Source organism: Phycodurus eques, chromosome 8 (genome assembly GCF_024500275.1).
Source record: "Phycodurus eques isolate BA_2022a chromosome 8, UOR_Pequ_1.1, whole genome shotgun sequence".
Classification (NCBI taxonomy): Eukaryota; Metazoa; Chordata; class Actinopteri; order Syngnathiformes; family Syngnathidae; genus Phycodurus; species Phycodurus eques.
Window position 1 is genome coordinate 21,623,869 of NC_084532.1, and position 18,019 is coordinate 21,641,887.

General features: G+C 40.7%; 1 protein-coding gene across 2 annotated transcripts in view; it reads right to left on the reverse strand.

Moving 5' to 3' along the window:
* Positions 1-17,148, reverse strand: part of ssbp4 (single stranded DNA binding protein 4) — a 118,094-nt gene extending 100,946 nt beyond the window's left edge. For both annotated transcript variants that reach the window (XM_061683607.1, XM_061683608.1), the window contains exons 1-2: positions 17,006-17,148; positions 801-873 (exon numbers count right to left, since the gene is read on the reverse strand). In XM_061683607.1, the coding sequence (XP_061539591.1) occupies positions 801-873; positions 17,006-17,061 (129 nt within the window). In that variant the 5' untranslated portion in view covers positions 17,062-17,148. The remainder of the gene's footprint in view (positions 1-800; positions 874-17,005) is intronic.
* Between the last annotated feature and the right edge of the window lie 871 nt (positions 17,149-18,019).

The following is an 18,019-nucleotide window of genomic DNA, read 5'->3' on the forward strand; positions in this document are numbered from 1 at the left end:
ATAAACAAAACAGCCCTTTGACCAGAAGTCGCCCACTGGTGAGGCTGCTTAAAGCATCTAATTCAGGTGTAAGAATAAGAGAAGAGCGAGAAGGAGAAACATAAAGTTTTGAGAATTATTCATTTTATGTCTGTATGTAATTACTTTTGGATCAAGTTGAATGCAAAAGGAGGACCTTAAATATTCCTTAATGTTAGTACCTAAAGTGTCACCTATTGGGAAACCTATCCAGTGAAAAAAACATTTACCTGTTGGATTAAAAGAGAGCTGATACCCTTAGAGGAATGATGAAATTTAGTTCTCCTTTGACTGTTCCCAGTCTCAAGGTTTTAAACATGTTGTATCAGTTGGGCTTAAAACCCCAAATATAAAATTTTCTCTGGACCAATAAGAGTGGAACCGGACAATTTGAAAGGCGCTCTGATATCTTGTAAGGTACGCAAAAACTGCATTTAGCTTTTTGGTCTCTTGACATGCTTTGAAAAGTAAGTTGCCTACTTTGCGCCCCCAAGGACACAATACAGATTATGAGTGCATACTAGAAGATATTTAAGAGTCAGAGCAAATAAACCCATTTGTATTATTTCAATCCCTTACCCAATGAGAAACGATTAGACAATCGATAAGGAATCGTATCGATAAGATGTATCAATAATGGAATTGGAATTCTAAATTCTTATCAATTCCCATCCCTAGAGTATTAGGTGTCATTTTCAAGGTTAATCAAGGCCTTCATTTTGGAAAAATCTAATTAAAGACTTCAAGGATCCATGGACACCCTCTTGAGAGTGAAGTCTTACCTCTGACAGGAAGGTCTGTGCTGATTTCTGTGCGCCGACATGCAGCAAATACTCATACACGTATAAAGCTAACCTGCAAAACAAAACAAAAAAATGTGTAAGTTTACAACATGTCAACAGTATTCCGCTACAAAAACACTTTACAACACGACAACATTATTCCTCTACGAGGCATTGCAATGCGACCAACAAAATGTACACAACTGGTGAAGAATCATCCCTACGAGATTAAGTTGAGGGCGCGGGGATAAACAAGATTTTACAGTATGAAGATCGTAGACACAGCGGATGGGTTGTAAATGTGCGTTGTACAGCTCTCCAGCTCGGAGCCAAAGAGCCTGCGTGGCACTCGGCCATGTCCCTGCGGTGTGCGGAACGCCGCTGTCAAGGCTGCGAACACAACAATGTGGAGCGGCGTGAACCGCGCAGTCAAGTACCAGATATCAACACCGTGTTCGCAAAAAGGGTTCTTGCTGCATCTGAGTGACGTGAATGACGTGACGTGAATGGTTTCTAAAAGACGAAACTCTCAAGAAGATGAAACACATCATTGCACCTCCGGCAATATAAGGGCGGTATTGGACTTCCATGACTGAGAGGTGTGAAGACACACGTTCGCAGTACACATTCGCAGGAGTATACTGGAGCACTTTGCCAACACATTAGTTCCAGCAGGAGGAGCGCAAACGAGGCTTGGCCCATATTGCAGGGCCGTCTCATCGGCTGCCATAAGGAGTAATGTGTTGTATAAATAAGCTGCATCCCCCCCAAAAAAGGTTGTGGTCACTCCAAGGAATCAAAGATTCACTTTATGCTCTCGGTACATGGTTTAAAAGTGAACCTCTTGGTGTTCTGAGAAAATCCTCATGAGATCATATTGCTTATACAGTAGCTACCTATAGTACACCTTTGGCCCCACTTTGTTAATGAAGAACCCCTTAAAGACTTTTTCATTGTTTGTACAGATATTTTACTGTAGGTCATTCCTGGCTATTGGTGCCTTTTCCATCCCCGTGAAAACACTATGTTCATTAAAATAAATAACACGCTCATTATAAAAACATTTTATCATAGATTGATGTCTTCTTTCTAACAAGAACACAAAATAAAGCTTGTAAAAAAAATAAAAAATTCCGGTAATAATTAACTTCTTTTTTTGGGTCCAGATGTTCCTTTAAATCAGGGATCACCAACCTTTTTGCAACTCTTTCGGTATCGATTAATGTTTAGGTTTACCAGATTGATACACACTTCTGAAATAACAAATTTGCTCAAATTACCTTTACTTATATGTTATGCTATATGAAGACACTGATAATGTCAATGATTTCTCACAATAATTATCAACAATGATTGGACAAGTTAGGAACCTTCATTATTGGTTAGATTTCGTTTTCTATAAATCAAAATCTACTGTACATCAATGGTTTTCATTTTTTTTTTTTTTTTTTTTTTTTTTTAATCTTGTGTATCCCAAGTATTGCATTCTACCCTGTTAGTTCGTGGTAGTTTTGCACGGTCCCCGATGCACTTTTCAGCCGTTTATTGAACGGAGAAGAGTAAACCACAATGAGCACACTCACGCAGGAGTTGGTGTAAGGCACAGCTCACGCCCAGATACTCAAAAGCAGACTTGCGACGTCACATGACACACAGACACCACAATATCATATACAATGTATTTAAAAGGTGTGTTTTAAGGAGTTTAATATGTTTAAAGCATGTGGGAAATGTTTTTTATATGCTCTATATGCTGGAACATACCCTTCGTGATGAACGGGGGTTCATTTCAAGTGTACAGTATACAGTACAGTATAAAAAGGGGCAACCTTACCATGAGAATAGCTTTAAATCACCATTTTGTAGTCTGTGGGATCGAACAGTCATCCACATATACTGTAGCCATGAAAGTTTCGTGGCGGGGCCTGGTGTGATCTAAGGGACTCGGTGCCCTGGCAATGTGCACCTGCCCCGGATGGAATACATTATTCAGAGCCCGTCATTCAGTCCAGGCTTCGGGGTGGGGACGCACCTTTTGTTACTTAGTCAGATGCGGTAAGTGTAAACGGACAAAGTTGAAGACATTTTGTCAGGCTGACTGATTGATGAAGGGCAGGCAGATGAAGTGTCATAGGGAATCTCAAGGTCGCGGCCTCCTCCTTCCTATGCGGATAAGGAACACTGGAATACCTTCGCGGTGAACCCGGCGCTAATGGCACTCGTCACTCAGGAAGAGGAGACAGGAAAGCACATGTAGAACATGATGCTTGCATGTAGGACATGATGCTCGCATGTTCTGACCTTCCTCAACATTCTTACAGATAGACAGCAGTTAAAAAAATTATATTATATATATATAGGAACGGGGAGAACAGGCAAACGCCACACAGGCAGGGCCGGGATTTGAACCCCGGTCCTCAGAACTGTGAAGCAGATGAGCTAACCAGTCTACCACCCTTCCACCAGTAAAAGGCATATATATATATACAATAATTTAATTTGATATCCTCCACTGCCAAATTATTTTTAATTACTACAAATGCTAAGAATTGGAAGCTGCATGCTTTGTCATCTATGATTCAACTGCTTTCACTTATGTTTTTTCCCGTGGTATTGTTCCAGTATCAGTATCAAGGCACTTTATGCAGGTATATTATCAAACTCAGAATTTTGGTATCATGACAACAATATGTTGACTTCAAGAAACTCCTTTCTTACTCAAATCTGTACCAACATTGCATGTTGTCTTCACATTCAATAATTTCCACCCAAAACTGAATGAATGGAACAATACTTGATACTATTTTCCTTAAATTATGATTTCAAAACTAGTCATGCATCAATTTGCTGTCTTTATGTAATAATATAATTTGGCAATATTAATATGTTTTCCCAGTCATTAACAGCCCTCTGAGGAAAACCATAACGTCACGTGGCAAGTAACAATAATTAGTTTGACAAACATATGGCATATTATGAAAAAGTGACGTGTATGCACATTCAGTATTTGGGTCTCTGAAGTGCCTGCGCACACATTAAGCGTGAAATTACAAAACCAAGCAAATTTTTAGTAAGCTGCCTATTGTCCATATATTTCTTTAAGCAAGCCGTTCAGATTTTGGCCCTAATATGACGCCACAGACCGGCCAATTTACATGATTGCGACCTCGCACAGTTTTCCCACCCATAACGTAACATAACAAGCCAAAACACACACACAAAGAAGCACAAAGTTATTAGTTATTATCATATATAATTTCTGAAGCTGGTTTAACAAGGCTGCGAAATTGTGGGTCCAAATAGGAGGGCATGTGCCCCTAGCTACCACAAACAAATTGTGTTATATACCCTTTATTTGATATCAGCAGTGTACCTGCTTAGACACAGCGAAATAATTCACTAAGCGTTGTAGAGGAGCACTGAGAATTGCAACTTGGAGAGTGAAAGGTGGAACCTCTGAATTCAAGAAACTCTGAAATTCAATTCGGAAAATGTCAGCAAACGTGCTTAATAAGTCTCACAAATATTAAAACGAAAGGATTACTCCACAAGGGTGTTTTACAGAACGGTACCAATGATAGCAAAGGAAAAGTGCGATGATACCTACAACTCACTGTCCTAGCTGCTCAGGGCAATATCCATCCATCCTTTTTCTGAGCCGCTTCTCCTCACGAGGGTCGCGGGCGTGCTGGAGCCTATCCCAGCTATCATCGGGCAGGGGGTGGGGTACACCCTGAACTGGTTGCCAGGGCAATATGTTTACTGTAAATCAACATCATGATTGAAAAACAAAAAAGTTGTTTGTGTTGTCTAAAAGTAGAGAGAGTCACCTCCTCGGCATACCTCCCTATCAAAAGTGAAGACATAATTTGTTGTCCTATTACACAGCAGTTGCTATTTGTATATTTGTATGGCAGAGTTTTTGTACATTATATATTGTAATCATGATTATTAATCACAATTATTCCTCATGTTAGGGAAAAATCTTCATTTTTATTACACTACTTTTCAACAAACAATATGTAACAGTTTTCAGTGCAAAATGAATCTTTAAATAAGAATAAATGATAGTTAATAATAAAAAGAAATTACCCCCGAAAATTCTACTTTACCAAGGGCTAACTGAATAAATATGCTATTATAAAGTGCAATCACAAATTGCAACTTAATGGAAGCAAAGGTAATGCATGCTTAATGCATAATGCATGCTTCCCATTTGAAAATCCCTGTCGTCAATATTGTGAATTGTCAAGGACGGTACGCCTCCGTCGCTCTGCTGGACCATTGGTCAGTTGTGCACGGTCACAAAGTGCAAAGAGTTCCACCGTTGTGATTTCCCTCTCTATTTACTTCTGGCGTTATTTTACTGCGGTCAGACCAGCCGAAAAGTTCAAGTCAAGACAGCCGCTACAACGATTGGTAATAGCGTCCTACTGTGACACGCCACCTCTTCGCCAACATGCTGAGAGAACCAACTTCCAAATAAAAATGTCATATATTACTACAATGGACAATGCCATTTTAAGCTTTTATTTGGAAGTTGGCTACGGAACGCGATGCCGACCATAAATGAAGCCTTAAGCATACGTTCGCCCCCTGGTGGCTTGGCTGACTAGGTTGCGGGCACTGCTACAAAGGAAGCACTTTTCATATGCAGCACTGCCCGCATTTTAAATGTAAACAATCGCCAACGAACAGGCTCATTAAATCGTGGCTGCCAAAATTGCGATCACAATTAAAATTGGATTAATTGTGCAGCCTTAGTGTGTTTTACTTCTATGATGAAAAACATTCTCTGTAGAGTTTCTCTTCGCGCCGCTGCCCTCGTTCCTCACCGCCTGTCCCGAAGTACCGCTGGTATGAATCTTTTAGGACTAGCGGCAACGCGACTAGCCAAAGCTAGCGAGGCGAACTACTGTGCTTTTCCATAACCAGCTTCATATTCGGACCCGCACAGATGTATGAATACGGTGGCGCCTTGTTGGTCAGACACTTCACTGGTCCACAGTGCGTTATTAGTTTAAGGACAGCAGCAGATGGGCGAGTGAAAAGTCTTCCGCAAATTAGCTGATTAGAAGACGACATACCAAATATGTTATTAGCAATTGAACGACTTCAATTGTTAAATGTTGACGTGGTGTAGTAAAGTTGACTTGTCAACTAGTCGACTAATACAGTATATTAGTTAAAATATCAATCGGTTGGAACCGGTTCCAAATTAACCATACCTTGGAATCATTAGCTGAATTTTCTAGCGATTCCCTATTTGAATTGACGAGGTCATAGCACATTTTACAGAGCGTACGCATCGCATGGATCAGCTGATATTCACACAACTACTGGTCTCAAGTGGTATTAATATGTTACATGACACTAACTATTCTGGGTAAGGGTGATTGCCACCAAGAGCAGCAGTAAACGCACGACTAAAAACGACACCATTTTAACTAGAAACAACTAGAAACGGCACCACTTGAACTATTAACCCTGTCTGTACAAAATAACACATTAAAGATATTTAAAGTCCCCTGGGTGTTTTTCCTCCCTCAAACTTCAAATTTGAGAATCAATGAGAATCGATAAAGAATCGATCGCTAGGCAGTTTTGAAAATGGAATGTGAATCGTAAAAATCTCAATTCCCATCCCTAGCGCAGAGAGATCATTTCAAAGAGCATCATTACATATGGGGAAAATGCCTTTGAAACATGAACAAACTGAATGTCTGCCAGTGTCCTGGAACACGTGGTGTTCAACCATTCCACTGTATGTTAATGCAAATGAAGAGACTACAATATGTTTGAGTGCCGATGTGAGCTCCACAGTCCAATCAATTTAGCGTCACTCGTAAGATCCACACAATGTCACTAACTCAAGTCACGGTTTCTTCCTTGGTCCAAATGAGCACTTTGTTCCTCGCCCACACATCAAGAAGTCTTCTCTTCCACTACCTGGTCCCCTGGAATCACACCTGACATTTAGCCCCCAGGGCTGCCCCCATCCTTGCATTACCTTTCCTCGGCTCGCCTCCAGAGACAAGAGCATATCAGCCATGCTGAGCGGCTAAAGCGCAGACAGTTAGCAAATGAACTTTCGTGTCTTTGTTTCAATAATTCAGCAGTTCGAGCGGGAGCGGGGTGAGCTGAGGTGTGCTGGGAAGGAACCGGATTAAGCACCTCTGTTTCACAGACAGTATTATCTTTCAGCGGGGAAAAAAGACTAAAGATGTGTCGCATGTATAATTTAAATCGTACCCGGCAAGTGTAGCCACATAAAAATCGCAAAATATTATTTCCGGAATATTAATTATTCATGAAGATCGTATAAAGAGCAGTATGGATGTACCACTTGAAGACGCCTGAGCGACGTGGATGCTGTGATACGCGCCCGCTAAAGCTTATTCCCACCGCACACGCTGTTTATATTTGCTCGGCTTTGTTACGGCACTCCCTTTGTCAAAACAAATCAGTGTCAATAAGGCTGAAAACACGCACAATCACATGTGCTTCTGTCGCTCGACGGAAGAACACCTGCAAAAATGCCCCATCATTTTGTTCATCTGTTTATCATCAACACGCCAGCGAGACAGGCAGTGAAAGAAAAGCAGTTATAATGATTGATGGGAGATTATATTGCCATAAATGTCTGTTTCAGTCAAGACCTGCACAGCAGCTGATGAGCTAAGGAATATTACTAAAATGATGAGAGGGAAAATTGTTGTAATATCATGAGGGGGAAAGTCGTAAAATTACAAGACAAAAAAGTCGTAACCTTGTGGGAAAAAAGTAATAGTCATAAAATAGCAAGAATATGCTGCCAGAATATAGTTGTAATATTATCAGAAAAAAAATAATAATATTATGAGAAAATAAAGTTTTAATATTACGAGAAAAAGTTGTAATGTTGCCAGATTGAAGTTATACATTTAGAAGGAAAAACGTAACGTAACGTAACCAGAACAAAGTTTGAAAAATCACAATAAAAAAGTTGTAACATTAGAAAAATGCCCAAAAAGTTGTAATGTTACATGACTACAATTGAGAAAAAAATATTATATATCCATCCATCCATTTTCTGAGCCGCTTCTCCTCACTAGGGTCGCGGGCGTGGTGGAGCCTATCCCAGCTGTCATCAGGCAGGAGGCGGGGTACACCCTGAACTGGTTGCCAGCCAATCGCAGGGCACATACAAACAAACAACCATTTGCACTCACAGTCACACCTACAGGCAATTTAGAGTCTCCAATTAATGCATGTTTTGGGGATGTGGGAGGAAACCGGATTGCCCGGAGAAAACCCATGCAGGCACGGGAGAACATGCAAACTCCACACAGGCGGGGCCGTGGATTGAACCCGGGTCCTCAGACCTGTGAGGCTGACGCGCTAACCAGTCATCCACCGTGCCGCCAATCTTATATATACATATGCACATCACAAGAATAAGCATGTAATGTTGCGAGAATAAAGGCATAATGTTACAAAAATAAAGTCTTATTAGTACAAGAAGAAAATGTTTTATATTAAAATAATAAAGTCATTATATTTGAAGAAAACAATTTAATTTAACAGGACAAAAAAATTATATTGCCAGAATACAGTTGGAAAAATACAAGACAACTGGTGTAATGTCATGAGAAGAAAATGAGAAAGAGGTCATAAAGTTGTGAGAATAAAGTCATAAAATTACAATAATAAAGTTGTGGTGTGTCGAGAATAAAATCGTAATGGTATAGTAATTAAGTTGTAATATGAGGAAAAAATTTGTTGTGCTACAAAAACAAAGTACTAATATAAGAAAAGAGTTATCAAGTCACAAGATCAAAGGAATAATATTACAAGGAAACATTTCATAAAAATGCAAGGAAAAACATCAGTATAATATTTACATACGAATATAAACGAAGAAGACAGTCACAACTGCTCAGGAAGGTACAGTAATATTAGTCATTATTCGCAGAAGATAAAGAATATATGCCTGTGAGTATTGTTGGATTGTCTGTCTCCGTGGGTTGCTGCACCGTTTGTGTTCAAACGTACAAAAAGGGTTATAACAATACGACGTTCATGCTTGTATCTTAATTTTTTTTGCTTGCAAGTCAGAGCTAAAAAAACATACATGAAGGTAGCGGTGTAATTTTTAATGGAACGGAAGAATCTTTGTCTGAGTGGTCTGTACTCCTGTTTCAAGTATCGTATTGCGTCGATTGATTCTGCCCGGAAGAGCCGAGATCTGTGTGGATGCAGCTCAATATTCCCATGGCTGACGTCACGTTGTTCTTCCAGAGAACGCAAACTACATAGTTGAGTGAATCATCAGCGCCTCTGTTGGTTGTAGTCAGGTAGTACACTCAATTGATTTCACACAATCGACAAAATTCTTCTTTTTTTTTTTTTTTTTTTTTTTTTTGGCCCACCAACGCTGTTTTGTTCCTGATGTGCATTTCTCTAATAAACCAACACTCGCAGCCCTTCACGCGCTGATGTCAAACTAATTCATAAACCACAGATCCAATATTTACACGGTGTGCTTTACTTCAAGCGATACAATCTGACATGCGCGTGCACTGGCAGCCGCTGACGAGGCTGACGAGAGGCAGCATTAATTGACTGTTGTCATCTCCCCGACACGGGCGCAGTCAGCCGAAGGGTGCCGGGGCTAAATCAAGGGTTCCTTTAGCCTTTTCCAGCAATGTTTTCTCTTGTTCGTGCGCAGCTCTTTATGTCGTCTTCAAAAGGCTAAAATGCAGATGGCAGCGCCATCTGTGCGGAGTCAAAACGGCGCATTGAAAACCTGATGATCCCCCACCATTAAATGGCACGAAAATACGTGGGAGGAGCCAGAGGAGGAGGAGCGGGGGATGTAAAGAAACAAACTGATTAACTTTACACTTGAAGATCTTTTAGCACAAACACATCTCCAAATCACACAAGAACATGTCTGTAAACAAACTGAATGGAGACGTTTGATCGCTATCTAGAATTTCAGCGAGTGCGGAAGTGTTAATTAAGACCCAAGATTCATCAGCGCACATTTCAAAGGCTTGCCAGTGACTGAACAATAAGGTCATATTAATGCAGAAGCCCCTGAACGGCTTGTGTTCACTTTAATTTAATTAAATGCTGGGGTGACGGCATGCCACGGTGGTGGGGTAGTTAGCACATCCGCCTCACAGTTCTTAAAGTTGAGGGTTTGAATCCTTGTGTGAAATTTGCTGTCCGGGCTTGTGCTGTTTTTCTCTGGGTAGGCTACGCCCACATTCCAAAACAAATGCAGATTAGGAAGACTGTTTGTTTGTGTATATTTGCCCTGCGATTGACGGGCGACCAGTCCAGGGTGTAGCCCGCTTCTCGCCCGAAGTCAGCTGGGATCGGATACAGCTGCCCCGCAAACCTAATGAGATTAGTTGGTACCAAAAAAAGCATGGATGAAAGAAATGCAGGTGAAACGTGCTGTGAGCAATCCATTTCTTTATCTGCAAAAGGGCGACGTCCCCTTCCTTTTTGTCACCAATTCTAACAAAAGTCTCATTGCAGCATTATTTCTCAAAAATAAATGATGGAAAAGGGAAACAATTCTTATGTTTTGCTCTTGAGTAGCTCAATTGGTCAGATGAGTCATGGCAGTGTAAGGAGAAAAAAAACTCTGAATGGAACCGGTTATCTTCAGATCAGAATCAGGCCTCTTCCAAATGTGGATAAAAATCTGATATGTATCTAATATCTCCCACTGTGAGTGCGGCATGAACGCGCAGATGGGATGTATAATGCGAGCTTGCTGACATCAAAATCAACTGTTTCAGCCCAAACCACACAAAACACATTTAAGGGCACTTAGGGGAACTAAAAACTGCAGCAAAAAAATAATTGTTTTAAATATCGTCTACATCTGCTACATTAGAGGGGTGTCCATAATTAAAGCTGGAGTATGTAACTATTTTGTGTTAAAATAAATAAAAATAAATAAGTGATTTTCACCAAAGCCCCTATTAGAGGAGATGATTGACTGCTCAGCTCCTCTGACATCTTGCTGTATTTTCAGTATTTGATTTTCTCTTATGTATATTTAGTGAATGCTCGCTTAATTTCCCATACTGGCCCATTTGGTGGCACACCAAAAGTGACGTCGCGGAAATGACGGAAGAGAAGTGACGCATTTGACCTAGGAATGGATGGAGCGCAGCGGCCCCTCGTCTTTGGAAAACAAATTGAACACAAATGGTGCAGCAACACATTTAGACATTCAACATAGCAGTAATCACAGTCATATTTTCTTTATCCTCTGCGAGGAGCTGAGAGGAGATCAGATGTCTATAATGTACGGACATCCACATACAGTAAACCCATCTGTCTGTCTTATATTGCCCTCAGGTGGCCAAGGCGGACAGCAGCACAATGGCCATTCAATTCATGGACTGTGACAAAACTGTTTAATTCTTTTTAAATCTATTGAATTATGTCATGACTGTATATTTTTTAAAAGTACATTATTATAGAGATTTAGCTCAGATTTTTCTGTTGCACATATGATTTCTTTGTGTTGAAATACATTTACAAAGTGCTTAAAAGGTGTGCTTACAATACATAAGCTTCAATGTAATTAAAGTGTGTGAGAGGGGTATTTTAAAGCTTATTATTTAAGTCCATAATTATTAAGTATGTCCTATACATTTTATCCTGGCAAAAAAAATTGTTAAAATGCTTAATATGAATTAATTTTTTTTTTAATAAACTTAAATGTGTTTAATGCATGAAAGGAGAGCTATTTTAAGACATGAGTATATATATTTTATAACTACTTACACGGTCTTTCTATACTGTGGATTTTCAATTATCGTAAGTTGGTCCAGAACAAAACTTTTGCGATATATGTCGGATCGCTGCAAACATTTGGAAAAACTAAAGTGTAATACTTGGAATACTTTAAAAAAAAAAAACATTTTAAAATTGGACATACTGTGTATATTAAATCCAAATTAGGCACTTAGAGTGTAAGGCTTCCCTTCGTTTGGATCCGAGGGAACAGACGACATCAGTCTTGTTCAATTGTCTGCCCTCTGGCGCCCCCTTTACAATATGTGAATATGTAAAGAGCCATATGAATATGTTAATGCCAGCTAATTCTGCGACGCACCGAAGCGCTCTTACAAGGGAACATGTGTCGGCCCTGTAGGGCAGGTTTGGGTGACAAGACAGGTGAGGGGGAAGAGGGCAAGAGGCCTGCATGACAACACACACACACACACACACCATTTACGATTTTTAGCCTTTGGACGGCATTTGGACTTACTGCGCATAGTTTCTGCGTATGTACGCAGTTGTTGCTGTAGCCCACCATCGAGATCTCTGCGGGACGGAGGCAACCATTAGCCTGGCCTGAGGACCCGCACCGATATTGATGGCAGTGCCTCAACCGAACCCAAAAAGGAGCCATCGCCGAGGTGGAAGGCAAAAAAAAAACGGTAGCCAAAACGGCCCAGCGTACTCTCTTTTCGGCTCAATAAATAGTTTTCAAATAATCAAATTGTTTTTTTCATTCGTTGGACTATTATTTTAGAATAATTACACGGAGTAATGATTCGATTCCGATTTGGAAGTCATTCGTTACTGTCAATAGGAATAGCGAATCAGGATTTAGAGTGCGAGTCCTAGCCCTGATAGTCTTTCACCACAATAAAAACGACAAGGAGAGTTTACAACCACATGTAACTTCTTCTATTTCTTCTTCTACCACTACTCTTTTTCATCTGTGTCCTATGGCACCATGAGGCCTCTCACAGGTCAGTCTTGGTACTACGACAGACAGAGTTACATGTGTGGTGTGCTGTGTTGGTAATCTAGAATGCACCAAATACCTGTACTGTAACAGCAGTAAGCACACACAGAGATTTATTTTTCCTCATCATGTTTGAGGTCTGTCACTTTTTCAAGATTGGCTAAGATGTCGAAAAGTGGTATGCGTGTACCCCGCTTCAGGCTTTTTTTTGCTGCAGCATTAGGAAATGCTTGGCATTTCAGCACCCACACAATAACATGACACTTATTGTGCTGCTTTTCATATGTGGCTGATTAGAACGCAAAGCGACACACTCCGCACGATAGACAAATATGAGGCTTTTGTTACCCATTACGGTACAATTCATGTCGCCACCTCTCGAAAGACGTGTATTCCTCATGAGCTGAATTATTAATACTCCTCTTACACTATCGTTTTAAACGCGGCAGCGATTTGACCGCGACATGCGATCAAGATCATTCTTGATCAGAAGCGCATGCGTATATTATTTAATCAGCCTACAATCAATCTGTTGCTTTTGGGGCGGGGAGGGAAGGGGGGGGGGGGGGGGCGTTAAAACGGCAAACAGGTGTAAACGCACCCTTAGCGTCTGCTCATGTCATGTGTAATATTAAGGCATCATACACGGGTTCAAGGGTCACCTCTTGCCTGCTGTTGGTAGGGCCACCTGGGAAGCGTGTGTACAAAACCCACACACATCAATTCACAGCAGGATGACGCAATGTCAGACCCGACCAGGTAACGCATTTTATATGAAAGGAAATGTTTTTGTTGGTGCTTAGTGGAGCAGTGGTTTGCACCAAATTCTCAACAAGCATTTGAATATCCACTTTCCCATTTTGGACCCTGGGACATTTTTTATTGGCTTGTCGATTGTCATAGTTTAATACCATAAACAAGTACATCATTTGGAACCAAGTCCTGCTGCAAACTTCAAGTAATTGACGTACAGACAAGAAAGTTTGTAATTGCCTATAGATTCCTCAAGATGGCAGGAAAGCACTTTTTTCTATTAGACAAGGCTACGGCCAAACTAAACGATGCTCCTCGAGCCCCTTACTTCAAAATAGTCCCTTGGCACCAAGATGCCGCCAAAATCATATTTTTATATTAGACATGGGTTCAGCCTGCACACAAAAACAGCCAATACGTGAGTTTTTCAGCGATTCGTGTAATAAATTAATTTCTCTTCCTTTAAACATTTAGTATCAAACATACACTTTTTGTGGCCTGCAAAAAGCCACATTTACAAACTCCCCAAAAAAAAAACATTTGTGTTTTTTATAAATGTATAATACAGGACTTCCTCTGTTTTATGACAGTCCCAACATGCGACATTTTGAGATTACGAAAGGCGCACAATGAACTAGTTTGCGCAGCGGCGAAAGAATACGTGGTCACGCAGCACAAAAAGGCATGCTCAATTACTTACATACTTACTATTTTTCATTAGATTGTGTTTTTTCATACAAATATTTACGGTGATTCTGACTTTAGCACTGCATTAGTGATTGTTAGTGACAGACACGTTCCAGCAGATGTACAAAATCAGATTACGTTGCGCCATAGAAAAGGAACTCTGTCTGTAAAACCGATGTCCATCATTATACTGGTTAAAAAAAAGCTAGAAAAATCAATTGCGGAGTCCATTATGTAAAATTATAAAATGAAAAGCATGCACAATGATATGGTTTCACAATAACAAATTGTACCTCATAGGGCGACCATGACTCTTCTGTGTCACATTGTAATAGTGCTACATGATGTATTTGTATACGTTTGGGTCCCAGAGAGGAACCAAACATCTAGTTTGGCTAAACAACAAGTTATAGAGACCCTAAATTAGCTGGGATATGCCCCCTGTTTTAAATGAAGGGGGTCCTCAGTTTACAATAGAGCTCTGTATTCTTACGCCACTGCGCAAACTAATTCCTTACGCGCCATTTGTAAACTTGAAACCTTCCTACGACAGTTCCATTCCTAAAGCAGTGATGTAACCTCAATGTATATGCAACTCCAAAGTTAATAACCTACATTAAGGCAGTAGTAAAGTCATAATTACAGTAAAGATTTGCATGAAAAACACTTCTAGACCATTAATATAAAACAAATGAAAAACCGTAACTGCGGTGACTCAGCATGCTGCGTGTGTATTCTTACGCCGCTGCACAAAGTACTTAATTGTGTGATACTCGTAACTTTGAAATGACATAATTTCAGTAATTATTTGTAGGAAATTTGTTTTGGGCTATAAGTGTAAAACAATACAAAACAATGAGTGTGGCGTTAACGGAGCGTGCGAAAACGAGTTAAACGCGCAGGGTTTGTAATCTTAAAACCTCTTGCGTAAATAAAGACTGACATAAACGGAGGACCACCTGCACAGAGGTGTGATACCTCTTTCGTATCAGAGGGCCATATTCAACACACAGTGGTAGCTCGACTTGTGGGTGACCTAACTTACAAGTTTCTTTAGATGCAAGCCAATCGCTCGGTCGATTTTTTTTTGCCTTGGGTGGCAAGCAAAAATTTGAGTTACGATTCGCTAGTCGGTCCCAGCGAACTTCATAAAAGGGAGAAATATGGCAGATAGTGAACAATTCTTCAAGAAGCGGGGCCCAGTGCTTTATTGCTCAAGTTGTTTATTGCCACTCGCCGTTGACGTTTACTCTCAAACTAAACATAAAAAGAAGAGAATTACACTTTGTGTATTTAAACAAACCACATAACTTTGTCTTATGAAAGTCTGCTAGCTTAATGCTAAAATACAACACGATGTCGCTGCGTTATAACCCTTTAAGTGACAGATGTTTGAACACAGATGGTGCAGCCACACACGTAGCCAGACAGTGTAGCAATACCCACAGGTATATTCTGTATGCTCTGCAAAATAAACGACTAATATTCCTGCAACTTACTGAGCAGTTGTGACCATCTTCTTCATGTATACACATATTATACTGCCCCTGGTGGCCACGGTGCGCACACCAGAAGGAGCCCCACAATGTATTCAAGCATGAAATAATCACGTGCAAACTGTTTAATGCTTTACATTCTATTTATCTATTTTCCGTACCGCTTATCCTCACTAGGGTCGCAGGCGAGCTGGAGCCTATCCCAGCTGACTCTGGGCGAGAGGCGGGGTACACCCTGAACTGGTTGCCACCCAATCGCAGGGTACATATAAACAAACAACCATTTGCACTCACATTCACACCTACGGGCAATTTAGAGTTTTCAATTAACCTACCGTGCATGTATTTGGGGTGTGGGAGGAAAACATTCAAACTCCACACGGGCGAGGCCGGATTTGAACCCGGGTCCTCAGAACTGTGAGGCAGATGCGCTAACCAGCCGGTCACCGTGCCGCCCACATTCTACTTCAATGACTTGAAGTTATTTACTGTAGGATTATGACATTTCTGTTCATTTCAATGACAAAAGGTGATTTCAAATATGAGTGTTTTGAGTCACGAGCGTAGTCACAGAATGAATTAAAGTGCATCAACCTTTTGCATCGCAAATGTTGGAAAGCATACTAAAGAGGCTATTTGTTTATATTCAAATTGGAAATTGTGCTGACAATTGTATTTCTTGAAAATATGCTTGAATATGACTTTTGTGACACACTGAATATAATGAGTATTTGCATCAAAATGCGTTTACAGCATTTCCTCTGGGTTGCATGTCAGACCAGATCAAATGCTCTGACGAACTGTATATGGCCCACGGTCCATAGTTTGCCCATGTTTTGGTTTAAAATGAATGAATCCAACTAATCTTAATGGTTCTAGTGCAAAAAAAAAAAAAGAAGTCCCGCAAAACAGGTCAAATGAGCCGCACGTGAATTTTTCTCAAGTTTCTCCCAAGTGCGCACCCAATGAGCGCTTTAAAAAGAACAAGAGAACCTTTTTTTTTAAAGCACACCTCCGTGATTTCCGCGCACCATAAGCCACCAGAACCACGCGAAGTGCAATTTTTAACCACTCAAAAAAGTCTCTGCAAAAAACGCACCATCCAGTCGCAAGACTGCTTCGGCCCCTCTCGGAAAAGTTTCCCGGGACCAAAACTTTTGACTCCTCGGTTGCACTCCGCACGTGAGCGCCCGCAAAGGCAGCCTCGGTTCTCCGACCAGAGAGAGGAGCACTTCACAACAAGCACCGCGAGAGAAACGTAACTCTTTGGGTGGGGGGGAAATAATAATAATAATAACCAACAGGAAGTCCGTTGAAAAAGTTAAAAGTTTAACGCGTGCACCTTTAAAGCTTGAGAAGGCGTGCGTGAAAACAATGACAATTCACAGTGACGAGAGCTTGTTGGAGAAAGTTCACATCGGCGCAAGAGTGCAGGTCAAAACAGCTTTTAAAAAAGGAGAGCGAGAGAGATTTAAAAGCAAACAAACGCTGGGACTTACTTTTCTCGGGCTTGGCTGTCGGAAGGGACCACAGCTCCTTTACCTTTGGCGTACATGCTGGATTCTGTTTTAAGACTTTTGCCCCACTCAACACCTGTCAAAGAAAGCAGCCAGGAAAACGCTCCATCTCCATAGCTACCCCTTCTGTGTTTTTCCTCCCCCCTTCCTCCCTCCCTCCCTCCCTCCCTCTCCCTCGCTCCCACCTCCCTCTCTTTCTCGCTCACTTTTTTTTTTTTTTTTTTACATCGCCAACATTGGCCACAAATCAGGCACAGTTTCTATCGGGGGAACTTGAAACCGTCCTCGGCTGGATTTTTTTTTTTTTTCCCCTCCTCTCCTCTCCTCAGCCGCTGTTCCGCAGACCTGCACTTACTCCCTCCGCTAAACGCGCGGTAGGGGTTTCTTAAAGGGAAACACACACTCTTAGTGTGCGTATTGACCCCAGGAACAGGAGGAGATATGTAATGATTATTTTAAATCGTTTGCCGGAGTTTACTTTGTAACATATCACTGTAAATCACAGTTAGAGACATATTGTTAAGTACTGTCAATCGAAACTGTCGCTTGGATCTATAACAAACAGTGGCAGGCAGTGCATTTGGAACTTGGGCCTTCAGTTGGGACTTAATCCACTTCTTAATACCACAACTATCTTGAACTGTAGCAATTAAAGTAAACATCAATATTATACAGAAAGCGAAATAACAGCACAAAAGTATATATGGCTGTTCAAAATCAATATTGATGTAGTAACGTGCCATGAAATATTTTTTTAAATGTGGCACCTTCATTTATTTCACACTGTGTGTTTATCAAGTACATTTCCCCCATTGAAATGAATTCCATACCCCCAAAGAACACCACAATGTCTTTGTTACGTTTTTAATAAAGAAATATAGCACTACATTGGAAAACAGCTTTTTGAAATTCAGAGCTACTTGGGTAGTGATTAATGAAATGGGCTACCTGTTTCATACACACTTCTGAAATAACAAATTATTAATTTTTTGTTTT